Here is a 19,762-nt window from a genome sequence, read left to right as displayed (position 1 = left end):
GTTTTACTTCATTGAAATGGAAAAACAAAGCACTATAAACAAGGATCACAAACATTTCACTCTAACACTAGAATACTTCACTCTAAGCAAGTTTTACTTCACTGAAATGGAAAAACAAAACACTATAAGCATGGATCACAAACACTTCACTCTAACACTAGAATACTTCACTTTAATCATGTTTTACTTCATTGAAATGGAAAAACAAAGCACTATAAGCATGGATCACAAACATTTCACTCTAACACTAGAATACTTCACTCTAAGCAAGTTTTACTTCACTGAAATGGAAAAACAAATCACTATAAGCATGGATCACAAACACTTCACTCTAACACTAGAATACTTCATTTTAATCATGTTTTACTTCACTGAAATGGAAAGAAAAGCACTATAAGCATGGATGACAAACATTTCACTCTAACACTAGAATATTTCACTCTAAGCAAGTTTTACTTCACTGAAATGGAAAAACAAAACACAATAAGCATGGATCACAAACACTTCACTCTAACCATGGAATACTTCACTCTATGCACGTTTTACTTCATTGAGATGAAAAAATAGTCCACTGTAAGCAAAGATCATAAACACTTCACTCTAAGCATGAAATACTTCACTCTATGCACGTTTTACTTCACTGAGATGAAAAAATAGTTCACTATAAGCAAGGATCACAAACACTTCACTCTAACCATGGAATACTTCACTCTAAGCAAGTTTTACTTCACTGAAATGGAAAAACAAAGCACTATAAGCATGGATCACAAACACTTCACTCTAACACTAGAATACTTCACTCTAATCAAGTTTTACTTCACTGAAATGGAAAAACAAAACACTATAAGCATGGATCACAAACACTTCACTCTAACACTAGAATACTTCACTCTAAGCAAGTTTTACTTCACTGAAATGGAAAAACAAAACACTATAAGCATGGATCACAAACACTTCACTCTAACACTAGAATACTTCACTTTAATCATGTTTTACTTCATTGAAATGGAAAAACAAAGCACTATAAACAAGGATCACAAACATTTCACTCTAACACTAGAATACTTCACTCTAAGCAAGTTTTACTTCACTGAAATGGAAAAACAAATCACTATAAGCATGGATCACAAACACTTCACTCTAACACTAGAATACTTCATTTTAATCATGTTTTACTTCACTGAAATAGAAAAAAAAGCACTATAAGCATAGATGACAAACATTTCACTCTAACACTAGAATACTTCACTCTAAGCAAGTTTTACTTCACTGAAATGGAAAAACAAAACACTATAAGCATGGATCACAAACACTTCACTCTAACACTAGAATACTTCACTTTAATCATGTTTTATTTCATTGAAATGGAAAAACAAAGCACTATAAGCATGGATCACAAACATTTCACTCTAACACTAGAATACTTCACTCTAAGCAAGTTTTACTTCACTGAAATGGAAAAACAAAACACTATAAGCATGGATCACAAACACTTCACTCTAACACTAGAATACTTCACTCTAAGCAAGTTTTACTTCACTGAAATGGAAAAACAAAGCACTATAAGCATGGATCACAAACACTTCACTCTAACACTAGAATACTTCACTCTAATCATGTTTTACTTCACTGAAATGGAAAAACAAATCACTATAAGCATGGATCACAAACACTTCACTCTAACACTAGAATACTTCATTTTAATCATGTTTTACTTCACTGAAATGGAAAGAAAAGCACTATAAGCATGGATGACAAACATTTCACTCTAACACTAGAATATTTCACTCTAAGCAAGTTTTACTTCACTGAAATGGAAAAACAAAACACTATAAGCATGGATCACAAACACTTCACTCTAACACTAGAATACTTCACTTTAATCATGTTTTACTTCATTGAAATGGAAAAACAAAGCACTATAAGCATGGATCACAAACATTTCACTCTAACACTAGAATACTTCACTCTAAGCAAGTTTTACTTCACTGAAATGGAAAAACAAAACACTATAAGCATGGATCACAAACACTTCACTCTAACACTAGAATACTTCACTTTAATCATGTTTTACTTCATTGAAATGGAAAAACAAAGCACTATAAGCATGGATCACAAACATTTCACTCTAACACTAGAATACTTCACTCTAAGCAAGTTTTACTTCACTGAAATGGAAAAACAAATCACTATAAGCATGGATCACAAACACTTCACTCTAACACTAGAATACTTCATTTTAATCATGTTTTACTTCACTGAAATGGAAAAAAAAGCACTATAAGCATGGATGACAAACATTTCACTCTAACACTAGAATATTTCACTCTAAGCAAGTTTTACTTCACTGAAATGGAAAAACAAAACACTATAAGCATGGATCACAAACACTTCACTCTAACACTAGAATACTTCACTTTAATCATGTTTTACTTCATTGAAATGGAAAAACAAAGCACTATAAGCATGGATCACAAACATTTCACTCTAACACTAGAATACTTCACTCTAAGCAAGTTTTACTTCACTGAAATGGAAAAACAAATCACTATAAGCATGGATCACAAACACTTCACTCTAACACTAGAATACTTCACTTTAATCATGTTTTACTTCATTGAAATGGAAAAACAAAGCACTATAAGCATGGATCACAAACATTTCACTCTAACACTAGAATACTTCACTCTAAGCAAGTTTTACTTCACTGAAATGGAAAAACAAAACACTATAAGCATGGATCACAAACACTTCACTCTAACACTAGAATACTTCACTCTAAGCAAGTTTTACTTCACTGAAATGGAAAAACAAAGCACTATAAGCATGGATCACAAACACTTCACTCTAACACTAGAATACTTCACTTTAATCATGTTTTATTTCATTGAAATGGAAAAACAAAGCACTATAAGCATGGATCACAAACATTTCACTCTAACACTAGAATACTTCACTCTAAGCAAGTTTTACTTCACTGAAATGGAAAAACAAATCACTATAAGCATGGATCACAAACACTTCACTCTAACACTAGAATACTTCACTTTAATCATGTTTTATTTCATTGAAATGGAAAAACAAAGCACTATAAGCATGGATCACAAACATTTCACTCTAACACTAGAATACTTCACTCTAAGCAAGTTTTACTTCACTGAAATGGAAAAACAAATCACTATAAGCATGGATCACAAACACTTCACTCTAACACTAGAATACTTCATTTTAATCATGTTTTACTTCACTGAAATGGAAAGAAAAGCACTATAAGCATGGATGACAAACATTTCACTCTAACACTAGAATACTTCACTTTAAGCAAGTTTTACTTCACTGAAATGGAAAAACAAAGCACTATAAGCATGGATCACAAACACTTCACTCTAACACTAGAATACTTCACTTTAATCATGTTTTACGTCACTGAAATGGAAAAAAAAAGCACTATAAGCATGGATGACAAACATTTCACTCTAACACTAGAATATTTCACTCTATGCAAGTTTTACTTCACTGAAATGGAAAAACAAAGCACTATAAGCATGGATCACAAACACTTCACTCTAACACTAGAATACTTCACTTTAATCATGTTTTACTTCACTGAAATGGAAAAACAAAGCACTATAAGCATGGATGACAAACACTTCACTCTAACATTAGAATACTTCACTCTAAGCATGTTCCGATCAGAAACCCTAGATTCAATGATTCCTCATCCGATTTGCCGGTAAATAATTCAACTTAAGAATCAGAAGATGCAGTTCGATTGACGCAGACAGAAAAACCAGAGGGAAAAAAAGGAGAAATAGAATCAATGAAACAATAGTCGTTTAATTTAACGAAAAGCTTCGAAACTCAAAAATATCAGTGAATGCTTGTTAATCAGAGTTTTACTGTATTAAAGAAATGGATTGAAATCGGAATGAGAAATATAAATCAGTTGAAGAAACCAGTTAAACAACTCACATTTTGAAAAAAATTTCTGATTTGAATCCACCTGTTTGACGACAGATTGCAGCGACGGGAAGACGGCAGCGATTGCAGCGACAAAATTTCGAGAATGGAAGAGAAGACGGGAAGAGGAGTGATGGCGGGAGATGAATTCTGCAAATGAGAAATTAATTCAAATGTTAACCCTATTTTTATTTGTGAAATGTCCATTATACCCCCGCCTTCTTATAGTGAAGTAAATCTGTGATAGAGTGAAGTGATTTCTCCTTCAAATTCAAAAATCACATGTGTTAATACTAGCCCTTGATTTTTTTGATCTTGTGGTTGTGATTTGTTCTCTAGTTATGTACTTAATGGGCACTTGCCCTATATCACTACTCTATATATATATATATATATATATATATCATTATATGTGTGCTGTATATTTTCATGTCAACGACGTATATTATTTATGTCAACAACAACGTTTTACATATAATTCATGTCAACAACAATGTTTTGCATATATGTGGTTGACATTATATGTGTCCTGTTGACATGAATTAGTCAATTAATTGCAGGTGATTTTTGATTATGATAGAATTAAAAAAGTTGCAGCTGATTTTCGATTTCCCCCCAATTTGAAACCCTAACTAGTCAATTAATTAACAACATTTTCATTTTCCGATCAGAATCCGGGAACGTGATGGGGAGTATGACTGGAATCAACATCAGAATAGTCGTCGGAGTCCAAACAATCGGCGAAACACAGAAGATCTGGAGAAGCTTCCAAGCTCTCGGCGCCATAGCTTTCGCCTACTCCTACTCATTAATCCTAATCGAGATTCAGGTACTTGAATTTCAGCATTTCACCTTCTCCGATCCACGATTCAGTCATGAATTACTAAAAAATCATTGTTTAATTTGAATCAGGACACGATAAAATCGCCGCCGTCGGAGTACAAGATTAACTTCTCTCTTCATCGGAATCGCAGCTACGGAGGCCTCTCTCTTCAGATCTCGGTTCGTCGCAGCAGAAGCGAGCCTCCTCTCTGGCAGAAACGAGCTAGATCCGAAGGATTTCTCCAACAAAACGTGATTCAACGGCTTTGCCACGGCACCGACGGAGCTTGATGCCGCTGCGGTTGCGTTGAAACACTTCTGACAGAGATTATTAGCGTCGGAGGAGTTTCCAGCCATGCCGTACGACCTTGAACTCCGTCTCCTCCTTCTTTGTCCTCTGCGCCATTTTTAACTCAAAAAATTAAAATCTGAAAAACAAAGAACAAATTAATCCAGACAGAATCGTTGGCGGATTGATCTCTAGAGAGAGACACAGGGGCGTGTGGAGACCGGAGAGATAGAGGTGGAGAGAGTTGCGGGCTGGCTTTGGGAAGGGAGAAGAGAGTTGTTAGATAAAAAAAATTACCACCATGCCCTTTCATAATAAATTAATCTAAAAATATTTTTTGTGTGTCAAAATCTGGACGACTCATTTAATAAAAATGAGTGGCTGATATTGCATTTCATTTCTCAATTACTCTAAAAAATCTCAATTGATCATGGACCTATATATATATATATATATATATATATATATTAGAGTAGTGATATAGGGCAACTATCCCTTAAATGTATAACTAGAGAACAAATCTCAGTCACAAAATTAAAAAATCAAGGGCTGAGATTCAGCATAGGATTCAAAATTAATCCAAATTTTACTTCACTACAAGAGAGAATTAGTTCACCGCAACAATGTAGGGGTATAATAGACATTCAACAAATGAGTTAAGGTTAAAATCAATTACCCTATTATATTCATTTTCAAAATTTGTTTGAGCTTCTTCTTCTATTCTTCTTTACTCTCTAGAATTTAACCCAACGTCATTTCCTTAACCTCCATTCTTCGTTTCCTCCGCCTCCAGCTATCGTTTCTTCCATCTCCAACCGTTGAAGTGAATATTATCTACCAATTTACTCATTTTCATTGATTAATCTTCTAGCTATTTTTCTCAATTGTGTTTCTTAGTTCTTTATATACGTTTAAATTCACCGTCTCACGACCGCCAGACTCTCACGGCTGTCGCACCCCTTCAGCGTCGTCACCTCACCAGAGTCATTGTCGGTGTGCCATTGTTGCAGATTTGCCGCCGCGGCCACCGTCGGTTTGAGCTCGGAGTTTTCTAACTCCACCGCTGCCTATGTCCGCTCAAAGCTACATCATCTTCATCTCCTTCGCGCTGCCTCTGCTCACCGTGTTTTGTTTCTACTGCCGAGTCACCACCTTGGACAAATGCGTCTTGCCTTTGTTGCTTCATTAAAGACACAACTAACTTCATTATATCAATTTACTACTTCATCAAAAAGAATATGCAGTTTATTTTAATGTGCAAACAACACATCATTTAAAAATGTTACTTCATTATAATGTATTATTACTTCATTTTAAGAGTCATTTACTTCATTATAATGTTTTATTACTTCATTTTAGTAATAAAACCTACTGTATAAACAAATCGTTTATATTACTTCATTATCATAACTTATTAATTCATCATATGAATTCAATACTTCACAACAACTAGATTATAGTTAATAGGAAAATAGATCAGTTGCATTACTTCATCGCATAAAATATGTAGTTCATTTGAATATGCAAACAATGCAGCAGTTAATTTTAATTCTAAAATCCTAAACACATACAAAACAGTAAACATATAGTTCATATTTATAGACTATTACTTCATTACCATTTTTATTACTTCATTTTGGTAATAAACCTTACTGTATAAACAGATCATTTATATTACTACATTATCATAATTTATTACTCCATCTTATCAATTTACTACTTCATTAAAAAAATATGTAGTTCATTTTAATGTGCAAACAACACATCAGTTAAAGATGTTACTTCATTATAATATATTATTACTTCATTTTTAGAGTCATTTACTTTATTATAATGTTTTATTACTTCATTTTAATAATAAAATCTACTGTACAAATAGATCATTTATATTAATTCATTATCATAACTTATTATTTCATTATATGAATTCAATACTTCACAACAACTAGATTATAGTTAATAGGAAAATAGATCAGTTGCATTACTTCATCGCATAAAATATGTAGTTCATTTGAATATGCAAACAATGCGTCAGTTAATTTTAATTCTAAATCCTAAACTCATACAAAACAGTAAACATATAATTCATATTTATAGACTATTACTTCATTATCATTTTTAGTACTTCATTTTGGTTATAAACCTTACTGCATAAACAGATCATTTATATTACTTCAATATCATAATTTATTACTTCATCTTATCAATTTACTACTTCAATTTACTACTTCATTAAAAAGAATATGTAGTTCATTTTAATGTGCAAACAACACATCAGTTAAACATGTCACTTCATTATAATGTATTATTACTTCATTATTAGAGTCATTTACTTCATTATAATGTTTTATTACTTCATTTTAGTAATAAAACCTACCGTATAAACATATCATTTATATTATTTCATTATTATAATTTATTACTTCATTATATGAATTCAATACTTCACAACAACTAGGTTATAATTAATAGGAAAACAAATCAGTTGCATTACCTCATCACATAAAATATGTAGTTCATTTGAATAAAGCAGTTAAATAATTCGCACCTATAGTGTACCCAAAATAAGCATGCTGAACGAAAAAAAAAATTCAACAAAACAAAATTCATTAATAGTGAACTAAAACCATTGGAAAGTGAACTAAATACATGTAAGAAGTGAACTAAAACCACCACTTAGGACTATCAATTTTCTCTTGCATTTTCTTCAACATGAGCAGTCCTCACTTCGCCTCGTTACCCCAACAAACCTTTTGGAAGTCGTACAATGAAGACTCCATGCCACTCTTTCACCTTGACACCAAAATTAATCATAACTATCGACGATGATGAAGACGATGACAAGCCAGAGCTGCACCATCATAGCAAAGAGAAGGTAGACGAACCTAACGTGGAACTCATCTCAGATATCCAAGGACCTCAACATATGAAACTCATTATATTCACAATATACATCACTATATGCTCAATATACATCACTGAAAGCATATACTAGTTCACTATAGGCACAATTTACTCCACTGTAAGCATATACTAGTTCACTATATGCACAATATACTTCACTGTGAGCATATACTAGTTCACTATATGCACAATATACTTCACTGTGAGCATATACTAGTTCACTATATGCACAATATACATCACAATATTCACTTCACTATAAGAAATATTCACTTCACCATAAGAAATGTTTATTTCACTATAACAAATATTCACTTCAAATGGTCTCGGTTTAAGCCATATACCTATGCACCATTGTACTTCACTATAAGTCTTATTTATTTCACTATAAGATTTATTTACTTCATAGTGTCTCAGTATACGAGCTAACTGTTATACTTCACTTCATAATGTCTTAGTTACTGATATATGCCATACACCTAGGAACCGTTATACTTCACTGTGATTCAGATTTACTTCACTATAAGAAATATCCACTTCATACGAAGATGAATCAGATTCGAATTAGGCTTCTTATAGAATTGATACCGAGTCCATTTGATCAATTGAAGACATGTGGCCTGTGTGAAATAGCAAATTTGCAGATCGTGAAATTGACAGTTGACGATAGAGAAATCAGTTCTTGCGATGAAGAATTTGCACTTGATGATGGAGATTGTTGAACATGAGCGGAGCTATGTAGATTGTATAATTGGCTAGGGAGATCACATCAAATCAACGTGAGTGATGGAGATAGGGAAAATCTCAGCATGAGCGATAAAAATCTATAGAATCTGCGTGAGTATAGCGAATTTGCAGATTCTGAAATCGATAATTGACGATGGAGTAAATCAGTTCTTGCGATGAAGATTCTTCAATTGGCGATGGAGATTGTTAAGCATGAGTATGTGCAGTGGAGATTACAACAAATTAGTCGGGGAGCAGGAGGCGACGATGGCACAGGTGTAGAGATATTGCCAGTGCCTGCGAGAGGAGGTGAGCTGTACTCCGCGAGAGGCAGACCGGAGGAGGGGGCCACAGATAGGGAGGCAGCCGTGAGAGGCAGGCAAGCCGGAGGAGGGTGTCGCCGGAGAGGAGATGCAAGTGTGCTCCGCCACCTCCGTCGTGAGAGAAGGAGAGAGTGTCTGTCTGTGTGTGTAAGCGTGAATGGTGTGTGTATGTGAAAATATGAGAACAAAGTTGATTTCCTAAAATACCCCTATGCAATTTTGATTAACTAAAGCTATTTACTTATTTTAGTCATTGGATTAAGATAACATGTAGCTGAGATTTATTCTCTAGTTATACACTTAAAATTAGTTAGACCTTGATCACTCCTCTATATATATATATATATATTAAATATTTAAAGTTTATATATATTAGGTATATACCGAAGATTCGGTATACCACGGTATACCGCGGTATGGGATATTTGATACCGTTACCGTACTGAAAACTTTCGGTACGGTATCATACCGTATCGAAAACTACGGTATACCGAAAAATCGATATTTTTGGTATTTTTTCGGTATGATAAGTCCGGTATTTCGGTATGTCGGTATATTTTCCCACCCCTAAGCATATTTTGCCTCGCAAAATTTACAGTCACGTATTTTTACTACTCCTATATTAGGTTGTTTTGGTATTTTTATTCTATGGTAGAGACTAGAGACAGACAAAACATGAAAGACAAACTAATGAAGAAGCCGATGATATATTCTTGCGAATCTTCAATAGATCAAAAGTTGCCATATTCACGTAAATTCATGCTTTGTTTTATGTTTTATATACTTTAGGGATTCGAACCTTAATTAATTACTCCCTTACTACTATACAATGATACAGAGATTTAGTTATACTTATAAAAAGAAAACTTGATGAATAAGCAGTTACTGCTATGCTATAGGATTATAGGATGTAATCAATTGCTAATTAATTACCAATCTTAAATTAAAATCAATTTTCAACCATTAGATTAGAAGATCTTTTGGTTAATATGAGGTCAAGTGTAATATATTTTAAATTTAAATAATTATTAATTAAATAAAAAGGGTATTAATGTCAAATCCTATATGTAGTAATTATAACTAACTACTTTCTCTCTCCTCAAAATCATCTCAAATCTTTAAATTTACCTAACTCTCTCAATTTAAATTATTTTTTCGTAAAAAATATATCAAATTAAAGATAATTTAATAAGGATTCCAACGAGATCTCAATTGCATATGTTCCGACGATGTTCGGGTGATGAAATTTGATAAATTATATTTCAATTTTCGTACATGTTGATAAAGCAATTATTTTCAACAAATGCAACAAAAATCTCAATATATTGTAGGCAAAATCTCAATATTATGCATGTCCAATCTCAATAAAAATGTGTTGATATTCCAATGTCATATTGTTGATATTTGTAATACACAATGTTGATATAAAAAAACACTCACGAAAATTATCATATGATAACATAATGACGATATTACCCTTTTGTTGATATTTTGTCTACTATTTATTGAGATTTTGTGAGCTTTAATCTCATCCACTCATTTTAAAATCCAAGGATGGAGATTTAGTCTTGATTTTGAATTAGGGTGCTAAAAGTATTAGAATAGGACCCTACTGGTATATATTAAAATGAAACCAATTAATGCAATTTAAAATTAAAAATAAAAACTCCAGTTTCTATGATTTGACATGACACGTGCATAAATAATTAAGAATCATAAACTACATGATCATGAGGATGATAAATTTAAAAAATTAAATAAATTGATCGATTTTTAGAATGATGATTAATTTGTTTAAAATCTCGTTGGCTCATTAATGCGTCGACACTCATCTTTTTCAAGGTTGTTTGTGCGTGTGTTTATAAATAAATTGGCCTAATTAAGTGTCATTATCCCAAACTGGATTATTTGTTTAGTAGTCTCCTAATCATGTTAAAAGCAAACATACTTTACAAGAAAATGACACTTTGAAGCCATCTATTGAGTAATAATTCAAACTTTCTGCTAAAAGCCAACCCCCTCTGATTTTGTGTGTGCTTTCTCTCATTTTGATTAGTTTTACAACTATGAACTATTATATTAGTGCAATAAAATTTTTATCCGATAAACTATTGCTTAAGTTTTGGATACGTCAAAAAAAAGACAAAATTATCAAAACATTAAAAACTGGAGGGAGTACTTTTTTAATAGACAAATCGCTAGAAAAACTATTAATTCAATTAAACTATGGTATGTTATGCAAATTTAAAAGCAGCTTTTAAAACTATGAATTTTATATTTTATTTTATTCTTCTATGAAAAAATTATTCTGATTTTTCATTTGTAAATATGTTGTTGATTTGACGCACATGTAATTCAGATTGATGACGTAGTTGAGTTATTCGCAAAGTAGTATGTTGAGAAAATGACAAAATTAACACTAGGTCACGTTAGAATTTGACGCACTTCGTAGAATTTTTTGGATGCCACGTTAGATATAATTTCATCCAAATTATATCCTTCGGAAATTTAAGAAAAATGTTAAAATTCCCGATTGAGTGATGAACCAGAAATGACCAAAATTTACTATTTGCCTATTTTTGTAGTACTACCTTTGTCTATGAAAATTAGTCTTGGTAGTGAATGAGACGAATTTTAATGCAAAATTGATAAAATAAGATAAAAATAGAAAGAAAAATAAATTATTAAAGTTTTTTTTATATATATAGAAAAATGAAACTCAACCCGTTACAGAGGAAAAATTACTAGTTGTATAATTTTGATAATGGGCCAAAACAAATATGACTATTTTATGTGCAATGATCTATGATTTGATTGTGGAACATGTCATTTGCGTAGAAGCATCTATTTTTTTAGTAACCCTTAACGCATTGTATTATTGAATTAGAGCTACCATTGTTAAATTAAATCCTAACATTATTACTGTATGCAATGTTCAATCTATGGATATGGCCATATGGGTGACATAATCAACTAAATGTATAACTCTATATGACAGTAAACTCAGTTTAAATCCTGCCTAATTTCCTAAACATGGATGATGAAAGACATTGTCAAAACATTTTTACAAGTGAAATTTATACAATTAAGAATTTTTATTGTTTTATATACGTAACAGTCATCTCGAAAGAATAAAAATAATCCAGAAAACAGGGATTTTAACAACCTAATACTGCATTATGCTATAATAAACACACAGGTCAAACATTAATTAAACAATAAAACAGGGAAATTAAAAAAGGGTTTTGTAGCGTGTGACTGCATGAAGACGCGATCTTGCTTCCTTGTAGGGAGAAACGCTATTATACTACACGCAAGCCGCGGCGGGGGCGACGTGGCAGCAAAGCTCGGGATGAGGTGAGATTCCTCAGGATTACTTTGTTGGACGCGAGCGCAGAGAATCCGGCCGACAGCGGTGCTGACTTCTTTAAGGTGAAGGCACATCCGCAGCCGCCCGATTCTTTGATCGCTTCAAATCTACGCCTCTGATCTAATCATTAATCAGATTACGATTTAAACCTTGTTATTTACTCCAAACAAACGTTGGAATCTTTAATGTCTTAATATTATAGTGTTACTATTGTACCATGTTTAGTGGAGTAAATAATTTAGTATAATGTCAGAGAGATTATTATTTTGTGTGATCAATAGTACATTTCGGAAAATAATTTGTTAATGCATTGATAGATACTTATATAAGTGTGGGTTGGATCACAAATTTGTCATAGGTGCGGCTGCCTATATTATTTTGTATATTTAGCAATTATTATGTATATAATGGTATTTTGATTATATTTTTGGTTCAGATAGTAATTAAGGTAGTGGTGCTTTACTCTTCTTACGCCGAAGCTATATCTGGATTTGGAATTAGCATTTGATTATAGTCTATAAGAATAATAATCTTGAAGCTCATAAATCATAGTCATGCTAAATTATCTATAAAAAATTGGCTTATGAATTGGATGGATCTACTGCTTTTGCGGAAGCTAAGGCTCTTCTGCATTTGTCAGACGTTGTGGTATTTAAAATGTGTAAATTTATCTTTTAAATACATGCAATTTGTTATATTCGAAATCACAATAACTGATATGACCATGGTGTGGAAAGGAAAAAAAAAATAAATGACTATTATTTAATTAATAACAGTAAAATTTGGGGGAAAAAAAAGAGTTCAAAAGCTTTGAGCAAGTAGCAAGCCGGTACCTATTCTCTCGAAATATCGAAATTTCCCTTCGATATTTGGAAAATAAAAGATAGGACTATAGGTCTATTTAAATAAAATAAAAGATAGATGGAAGTACTATTTTTAACACTATAAATTTTTGTTTAAATTCTAAGAACAAATTAAAGCCTCTATGTTGATAAAAACGTTATTGAGCAAGCTTTGTGCAACGGGTTTAATTTATATAGTTTGGAATTTTTGTTGTATTTAGCGATAATGGGCATCATATTTACTGGTTTGAATAAACTGATTTTTCTAAACCCATCAAATAGACATTACAAAAAACTTTAAGTATTTTTTAAGGATAAAAAAATTGAAACGCAATTACTAGACTTGGAAATTTTTTTAAAATAACAATAATTAAGACGCAAAAGAAAGCGTTTTTAAATAAATGTTAAATTTACTTGATCTTTTATTTTTTTTTAGGATGATTTTGTTTGCGTTCTCTAATTTTTGTCGGACCACCAACAATAAGGATGCACTTTGCAGCGTTGGTGGTATATTATGAAACACAAATTAACGTCCTTAGATGCATTAAAAAACGTTCTTAACGGATTTTTTTTGTTATAGTGAGAGCTAGGATCTAATACTCCTAAATAAACCACATTAAAATGCAAGAATTAATTTTTTTCCACAGTACTCCAGAGATTAAAGATAAGATTATATGATTCTCCTTAAGAAACAAAATCCTTTTTGCCATATATTTTTTACTTTAACGATTTTTGTAGTAAAAGAAAAAAATATTAGCTTCCCTCGTCATAAACTTTTTAATTACTATAAGGTAACATTACATCCATAACTTACTTTATCATCTACTCCTTTAGTCCACCATTAAGCAATATAAGGTGACATTACATCCATAACTATTACTCACGTGAACACCTAATTATTGTATAACCATTCCTAATATGTGTATGTTTGTGACTTTCACTTTTTGTTGAAGGCACTTCGGAGTGAATGTTGGAGAAGGTTATGAAAAAAATATACTATTACTGTTTTAAAAATATGACGATTTTTGTCTTTTGTGAAGAAACTCAATGTGATCATCAGCTCATTGCTCTAGAATAGGTCTGAGTAAATGGTTTCTCGGTTATAGGTTAAATAACTGACATTAACAATGTTCGGATCGGTTTCAGTTTTATACTTTGAGTGAAGTCAGTTATAGGTTGAATTAGATTTAATTTAATTTCAATTTTGATTTTCAAGCACTGAATTACGCATTTTTTGTAACTTTTGTTGGATGCATTATAAACATATGCACATTCTATATGAATTTCAATTAATAGGTGGAAGCTTGGTCAATTCTTTTGGTCTTAATCTGTGACTAATTCTATTTTGATTATTGGACTTTGACCCCTTTTGTTTTGGTGTTTAATTTGATGTTCCCGCTAGACCTAGAATTGAATCACTCACGCCTTTTTTTAAATCGATATCAATTTAGATCGGTACCAGTTAATATAGCAACTGATCGGTTCCAACCGAGTTGGTTAGTAAAGTAACCGAATAAGAGTGTTTGTACCGATTAAATGAAACTTTGTGCGGTGAGCTTAAAGTAACAAATATAAAAGTTTGGCTTAATCAAGATTTGACTTTTTTTTTGTATTTTTATCTTTGCTCATTGATACACAAACTATTTTTTTTCAAAATAATTTTTTTTAATGTGTTATTTGAAAAAAAAAAGATTATTTTGAATGAGAATGAGTGAATGGTAACCAAATACAAAGTCTGAAGAAGAGAAAAAAGAAGCCGTGAAGGCCAAGCAACACTATTCATATTCATAACTCAAGCATTAAATTGGTTGAGACAAGAAATCCATTTAAGTAATGAAATAAAGTATTTGAGGCCTCAAAAATCAACTTTTGGAAAGCTGAAACCGCACTCAACGCTAATATGTGCTCACTACGAGTCTCATTCCCAATCAATCACTCATTCGATTCCTCTATAAATTCCCCAATCCCTCGCCTCTTCACCACCGCCGCAGCTCCCCAATTCCCTAATTTGTCAATTGCAATGGCGGAGGAGGAATTCCAGGAATCCGACGTCGTTTTCCGAGACTGCGACGAGGTCTCCGCCGCTTACGATCCACCGCCGAGGCGGAGGAGGACATCGCGATCGAGATCGAGATCTGCGCCGGTGAACATTCCAATGAACGCGTGGCGGCGATGCGCGGACGACGGCGGCGGGGAGGAGGGGGAGATGGTGCCGCCGCACGTGATTGTAGGGCGGCGCGTGGCGGGGAAGATGATGGCGCTGTCGATCTGCGGGATGATTCTGAGGAAGGGGAGGGATTTGAGTGAGTTCCGGAATTTGATCTTGCGGATGACTGGCTTTCTCGAAACGTGAACTCAAGCTTGGAGAAGAAGAAATATGTCAAATTAAAAATTACTAATTTTTTTTTATTTTTTTTCTGAATTAAATTAAGTTGCTTCTTAGTAGTATTTTTTTTTTCTTTTATTTTTCGCGGAAATGAATTTGAAAATTTATTCGCAGCGAGAAAACTAAATATCGGTACTAAAACGTACATATTCATTGTTATTATTGTGTTCTTGTTAATGTATATATTCATTGTTATTTATGGACTACTGTAAAACGTAAGTACATTGTCAATTCTTATTTTCACTAATTTATAACCTAAAGTGTCTAGGGTCGTGATTAAATTTGAGCATAGTATTAGTTATGTATTAGTTATGTATTAGTAGTTCATAACTAATACTATGCTCAAATTTGAATTAACATATAACAATCAACTAATAATATATTCAGGTGTTCAGTTTTTTAGATAAAATAGTAGCAATATATAATTTTTGATTAATTTGTGAGATTATTTAGTAAGAGTGAGTTGACTATAACTAATTATTACATGACTATCCATCATTAAGTTATGAGATTCAATCTCATGAATTAAATATTCTCTCCATCCACAAAAAATAGAGTAAGTGAGAAGTAGTGTTAATGGAATGATGTGTTAGGGCTGACAATTTTTGACATGACACGAACCCGCACGAAATTAATAGGTATGTGTCAAAGCTTATTGGTTCGACACGATAAGGACACGAAAACTTCGTGTCATGTTCGTGTTACACGTTTAGAAATAATATTAATATATTATAATATTATTATTATTTTATTTATTTTAAAATTTTAAAATTTAAAATTAAAATTTAAAATTTAATATTAGAAATAATATTTATATATTATAATATTATTAATTATAGTGTCGTTATTGTCTCGTGTCATATATGTGTTGTTATCGTGTCGTGTTGACCCGAAGTGGCTCGTGTCGTTAATGGGTCCGTGTCGTATTCGTGTCTGAGGGTAGCGGGTCGTGTTCGTGTTCGTGTTTGGAGTTTTCTTAACGGGTCGTGTTCGTGTTTATTGTTATCGTGTCGTGTAAGTTATCGTGAGAAAAGATAAGTGAGAAGTAGTGTTAGTGGAATGATGTGTAGGGTTATTATTTGTTGAAAACTTTCCATAAATGAATGTGCTCTATTTTTTGTGGGCGGGAGGGGGGGTACGGTATAAATTTAATCATGAGATATAATCTTACAAACCGCACATTCTCGTATAGTGTTACTCTATTAGAGCAACGATCGGCTACCCGATCGACCTTCATGGGCTCCCATTGTGGAGAGGGAGCCCATCTCCACCCCAATTTGCCTCCACCCCAGCACCGAACAATAGCCTCAGCCAATACCTTATCGACTCCGCATCGGCCCTGCGATGGGCCTTTATTGCGAAGACTCGAGCCGATGGCGGAGCCAAATTTTTTTTTTTTTTTAAGTTAATATTTTGATTTTCTTCTCCTACTATAAATACCTTAATCTCCTCTTTTATAACACATCGAAAAATGAATTTATTATGTAATTTTATTTAGACATGTATGCTTTATTTAGTTTTTAAAATGAAATATGTTTTTTGCTGTATATTACATTGTCTTTTAATTTACATCAACAATTAAAAGTGAATAAAATAGTGATGATGTGGAAATGAGATGGGCCCTGAGATGGGTTCTGGGATGAGCTCTCGTTGCAGGGAGATAAGCTCTAAGATGGACCTGCTGACATGGCAGGAAAAAATGGAGATATGCTATGAGATGAGCTCCGAAGATAGGACACCATTGCTAATGCTCTTAGTTGTGAGTTATAGTCAGATAATAATTCAAAATCGAGCTCTAAATCAAAAGCAAAAATAATAATCCCTTTTACTTTACCATTTCTCCATTTTAACTATTTATTATCCATTTTATAAAATGAGTGCGCAAAAGTGACCGAGACTTCTAATAGTGGACGGAGAGAGTACTATTAATTCACTATTTGATATAGTTCTAGTTGTAAATTTTAAAGAGTCACTACTAATTTACAATCGAAAATATTCACACATTTACACGAAAAATTACCTTTTGCCTTAATGACTAAAAATAAAAATTCCAGCTATCGATGTCGGGCCAAGACACACGATGGGCCCGGTCATGACTATCCCATGATTGACCCATGCCCTCGTGGGCCGTATTATTAAATTGAAAAAAAAAAAAGTTCTGTTTATACACGAGTCAAACATGTGTTGACAGCCTTTGCTAGTAAGTAGACTATCAATTTGGTATCTGATTTAAGGAGATGGACTGTTTATTACTTAATTTTATACAATGAATTCAACGTCATATATATGAGACGCCAATAACAAACAAATTATAACAATGAACTGCGACATTTATAAAAATGGAATATTGAACTTATTATGAAAATACGCGGATAGTTAATTGATAAATTAGTAGGCTCACATTCAAAAGAGAAAAAAAAATCTCATGGATCTCTCTGCATGCCAAAACCCAACCTGAAGAACTCTTTTTCTTATTGATCTACCTTTGGCTCGTTTTTATCTTCTATTGTGTTATCGTGTGCAGAAGATTTAAAATTATTCCTCGCAGTTCAGAAGGAAATCCAAGTAATGAACTCAAAGAGTCAATCCGATGGAAGACTGACCTTCACAAATGCCTTAGATCGTATATCGATTTTTGGCACCTCTGTCGAGCCTCTTAGCATCAGCCTGCATCGGGAAAATCGTATCACTTGCTCTACCAACTAGAACATGCAAAACTAATATCGGAAGATGACTTACATGGAATATGAAACCGATTTGATCTTTGTAGTCCAAGAACTCCTTCCATTGTCTTCCTATGCACAACTGCAAAAGTAGAAGTCTCATACACTAACTATGATCACATGAATTATCTTTCAAAGTTTCCAATGAAAGATGATGAATGACTAAAGTACCCCTATACCATTCTATTATTATGAACATGAACTATTTTCATGTACCCTTCACACACAAAGAGAAATATACCTGAGCAGCTTCGTTGGTAGCATTCTTGGTCCATAACGCTATCTTATCCTGCCTAGCTCTGACATTTACAACAGCTCCACATATCTCATCACCATTATCAAATTGTTCTCCAATCAATGCCAACAACTACATCATTTAACAACAACATGTACCATCAATCGTGTGCTCGCTGGGACAAACACACATCACATAAATATATTACCGTGTAGAGCCAACAGGTATCAGATTTTCCCCTAGAGAAACTAACAGTCCACTTGCCACCATTGGCACAGACAGGGTCTTCCCATTTTGGCTCTATTTTCTCTTTGAAACAATGAAAGTCTGCTCCAACTGCTAGCTTGCTTGGATGATGGATGTTGTTGTAAAGTCTGCAATCAATAAACCAATAGAAAGTAAGACTCATGAAGTATTCTTTTGTACTTAGTGGAGATGTTCGGTTTGCAATATCATATCTCCGGATTAAATATGTACTATTGTGTTTGGTTCATGAGGTTGAATCTCACGACTCAATCCTAGATGGATAATCACATGATAATTAGTCATAGTCACTCATTTCAACTAAAATAATCTTATGCTCATCTTCGTGGAGTCAAAGGGAATACTCCTAAATTGGCCTTAACCTGTTCAGTTTCGTTAGGTTTCAAAACCACTAGTTATAATTAGGTAAAAGTTCCACTCTGATTAATGCACAAACTTTCATTTAAAGTAAAAAAATTGTTGCAAAACAAAAAATTTATCCAGTTGCCAAATTGCATTATACGATCTCAACAATTTTAATTTGACGATATTATTGAAATCACATAAATAAAATATTTACAAATCTCAGAGTTGACGAAAACGAAATTTGTAAGAAAACACAAATTGATGCAAATTAAAACGAAAAATACCGCCAGAAATCCTCGACGGAGGAGAAGGTGTAAACCGGACGAATGGAGCTTCCCCACGCAGCTTGTCTCGATTTGGCGGACGGATTATCGAACCAAAACGTCCACGAATTCTCCAGCGGATGCCGCGTCGGCGGCGCCACCACGCCGTCTACGATCTCCGCCTCCTTCACGTCGGATTCGTCTTCCTTCTTCATCGATCAATTTTCAATTTCTCTCTGATTTTCAATTTCTTCAATCAATTTTCGCAATTTTGTTATGTTGGTTACTATTTTATTGCCACGTTTGGTGT

The 19,762-nt window shown here is 33.0% G+C and overlaps 2 protein-coding genes across 3 annotated transcripts; one reads left to right on the top strand and one right to left on the bottom strand.

Moving 5' to 3' along the window:
* The first annotated feature begins 15,089 nt into the window (after nucleotides 1-15,089).
* Nucleotides 15,090-15,821, top strand: LOC125197229. Its single transcript, XM_048095945.1, has one exon. The coding sequence runs from the start codon at nucleotides 15,137-15,139 to the stop codon at nucleotides 15,587-15,589; it is 453 nt and encodes a 150-aa protein (XP_047951902.1). The 5' UTR covers nucleotides 15,090-15,136; the 3' UTR covers nucleotides 15,590-15,821.
* Nucleotides 15,822-17,178: 1,357 nt separating this feature from the next.
* Nucleotides 17,179-19,762, bottom strand: LOC125196986 (eukaryotic translation initiation factor 4E-1-like). 2 transcript variants are annotated; one of them, XM_048095667.1, is made up of 6 exons: nucleotides 19,474-19,762; nucleotides 18,789-18,954; nucleotides 18,587-18,712; nucleotides 18,362-18,427; nucleotides 18,226-18,289; nucleotides 17,179-17,300 (listed from the first exon to the last, which is right to left on the bottom strand). In XM_048095667.1, the coding sequence occupies exons 1-5, from the start codon at nucleotides 19,665-19,667 to the stop codon at nucleotides 18,239-18,241; spliced, it is 603 nt and encodes a 200-aa protein (XP_047951624.1). In that variant the 5' UTR covers nucleotides 19,668-19,762; the 3' UTR covers nucleotides 17,179-17,300; nucleotides 18,226-18,238. The 2 variants fall into 2 exon arrangements, with proteins under 2 accessions (XP_047951624.1, XP_047951623.1); XM_048095666.1 differs by lacking the exon at nucleotides 17,179-17,300 and having other exon boundaries at nucleotides 17,935-18,289.

The sequence above is a fragment of the Salvia hispanica genome, chromosome 6, assembly GCF_023119035.1.
Source record: "Salvia hispanica cultivar TCC Black 2014 chromosome 6, UniMelb_Shisp_WGS_1.0, whole genome shotgun sequence".
Lineage (NCBI taxonomy): Eukaryota > Viridiplantae > Streptophyta > Magnoliopsida > Lamiales > Lamiaceae > Salvia > Salvia hispanica.
The sequence above is the reverse complement of the archived record's forward strand: the minus strand, read 5'-3'. Positions and strand labels throughout refer to the sequence as shown.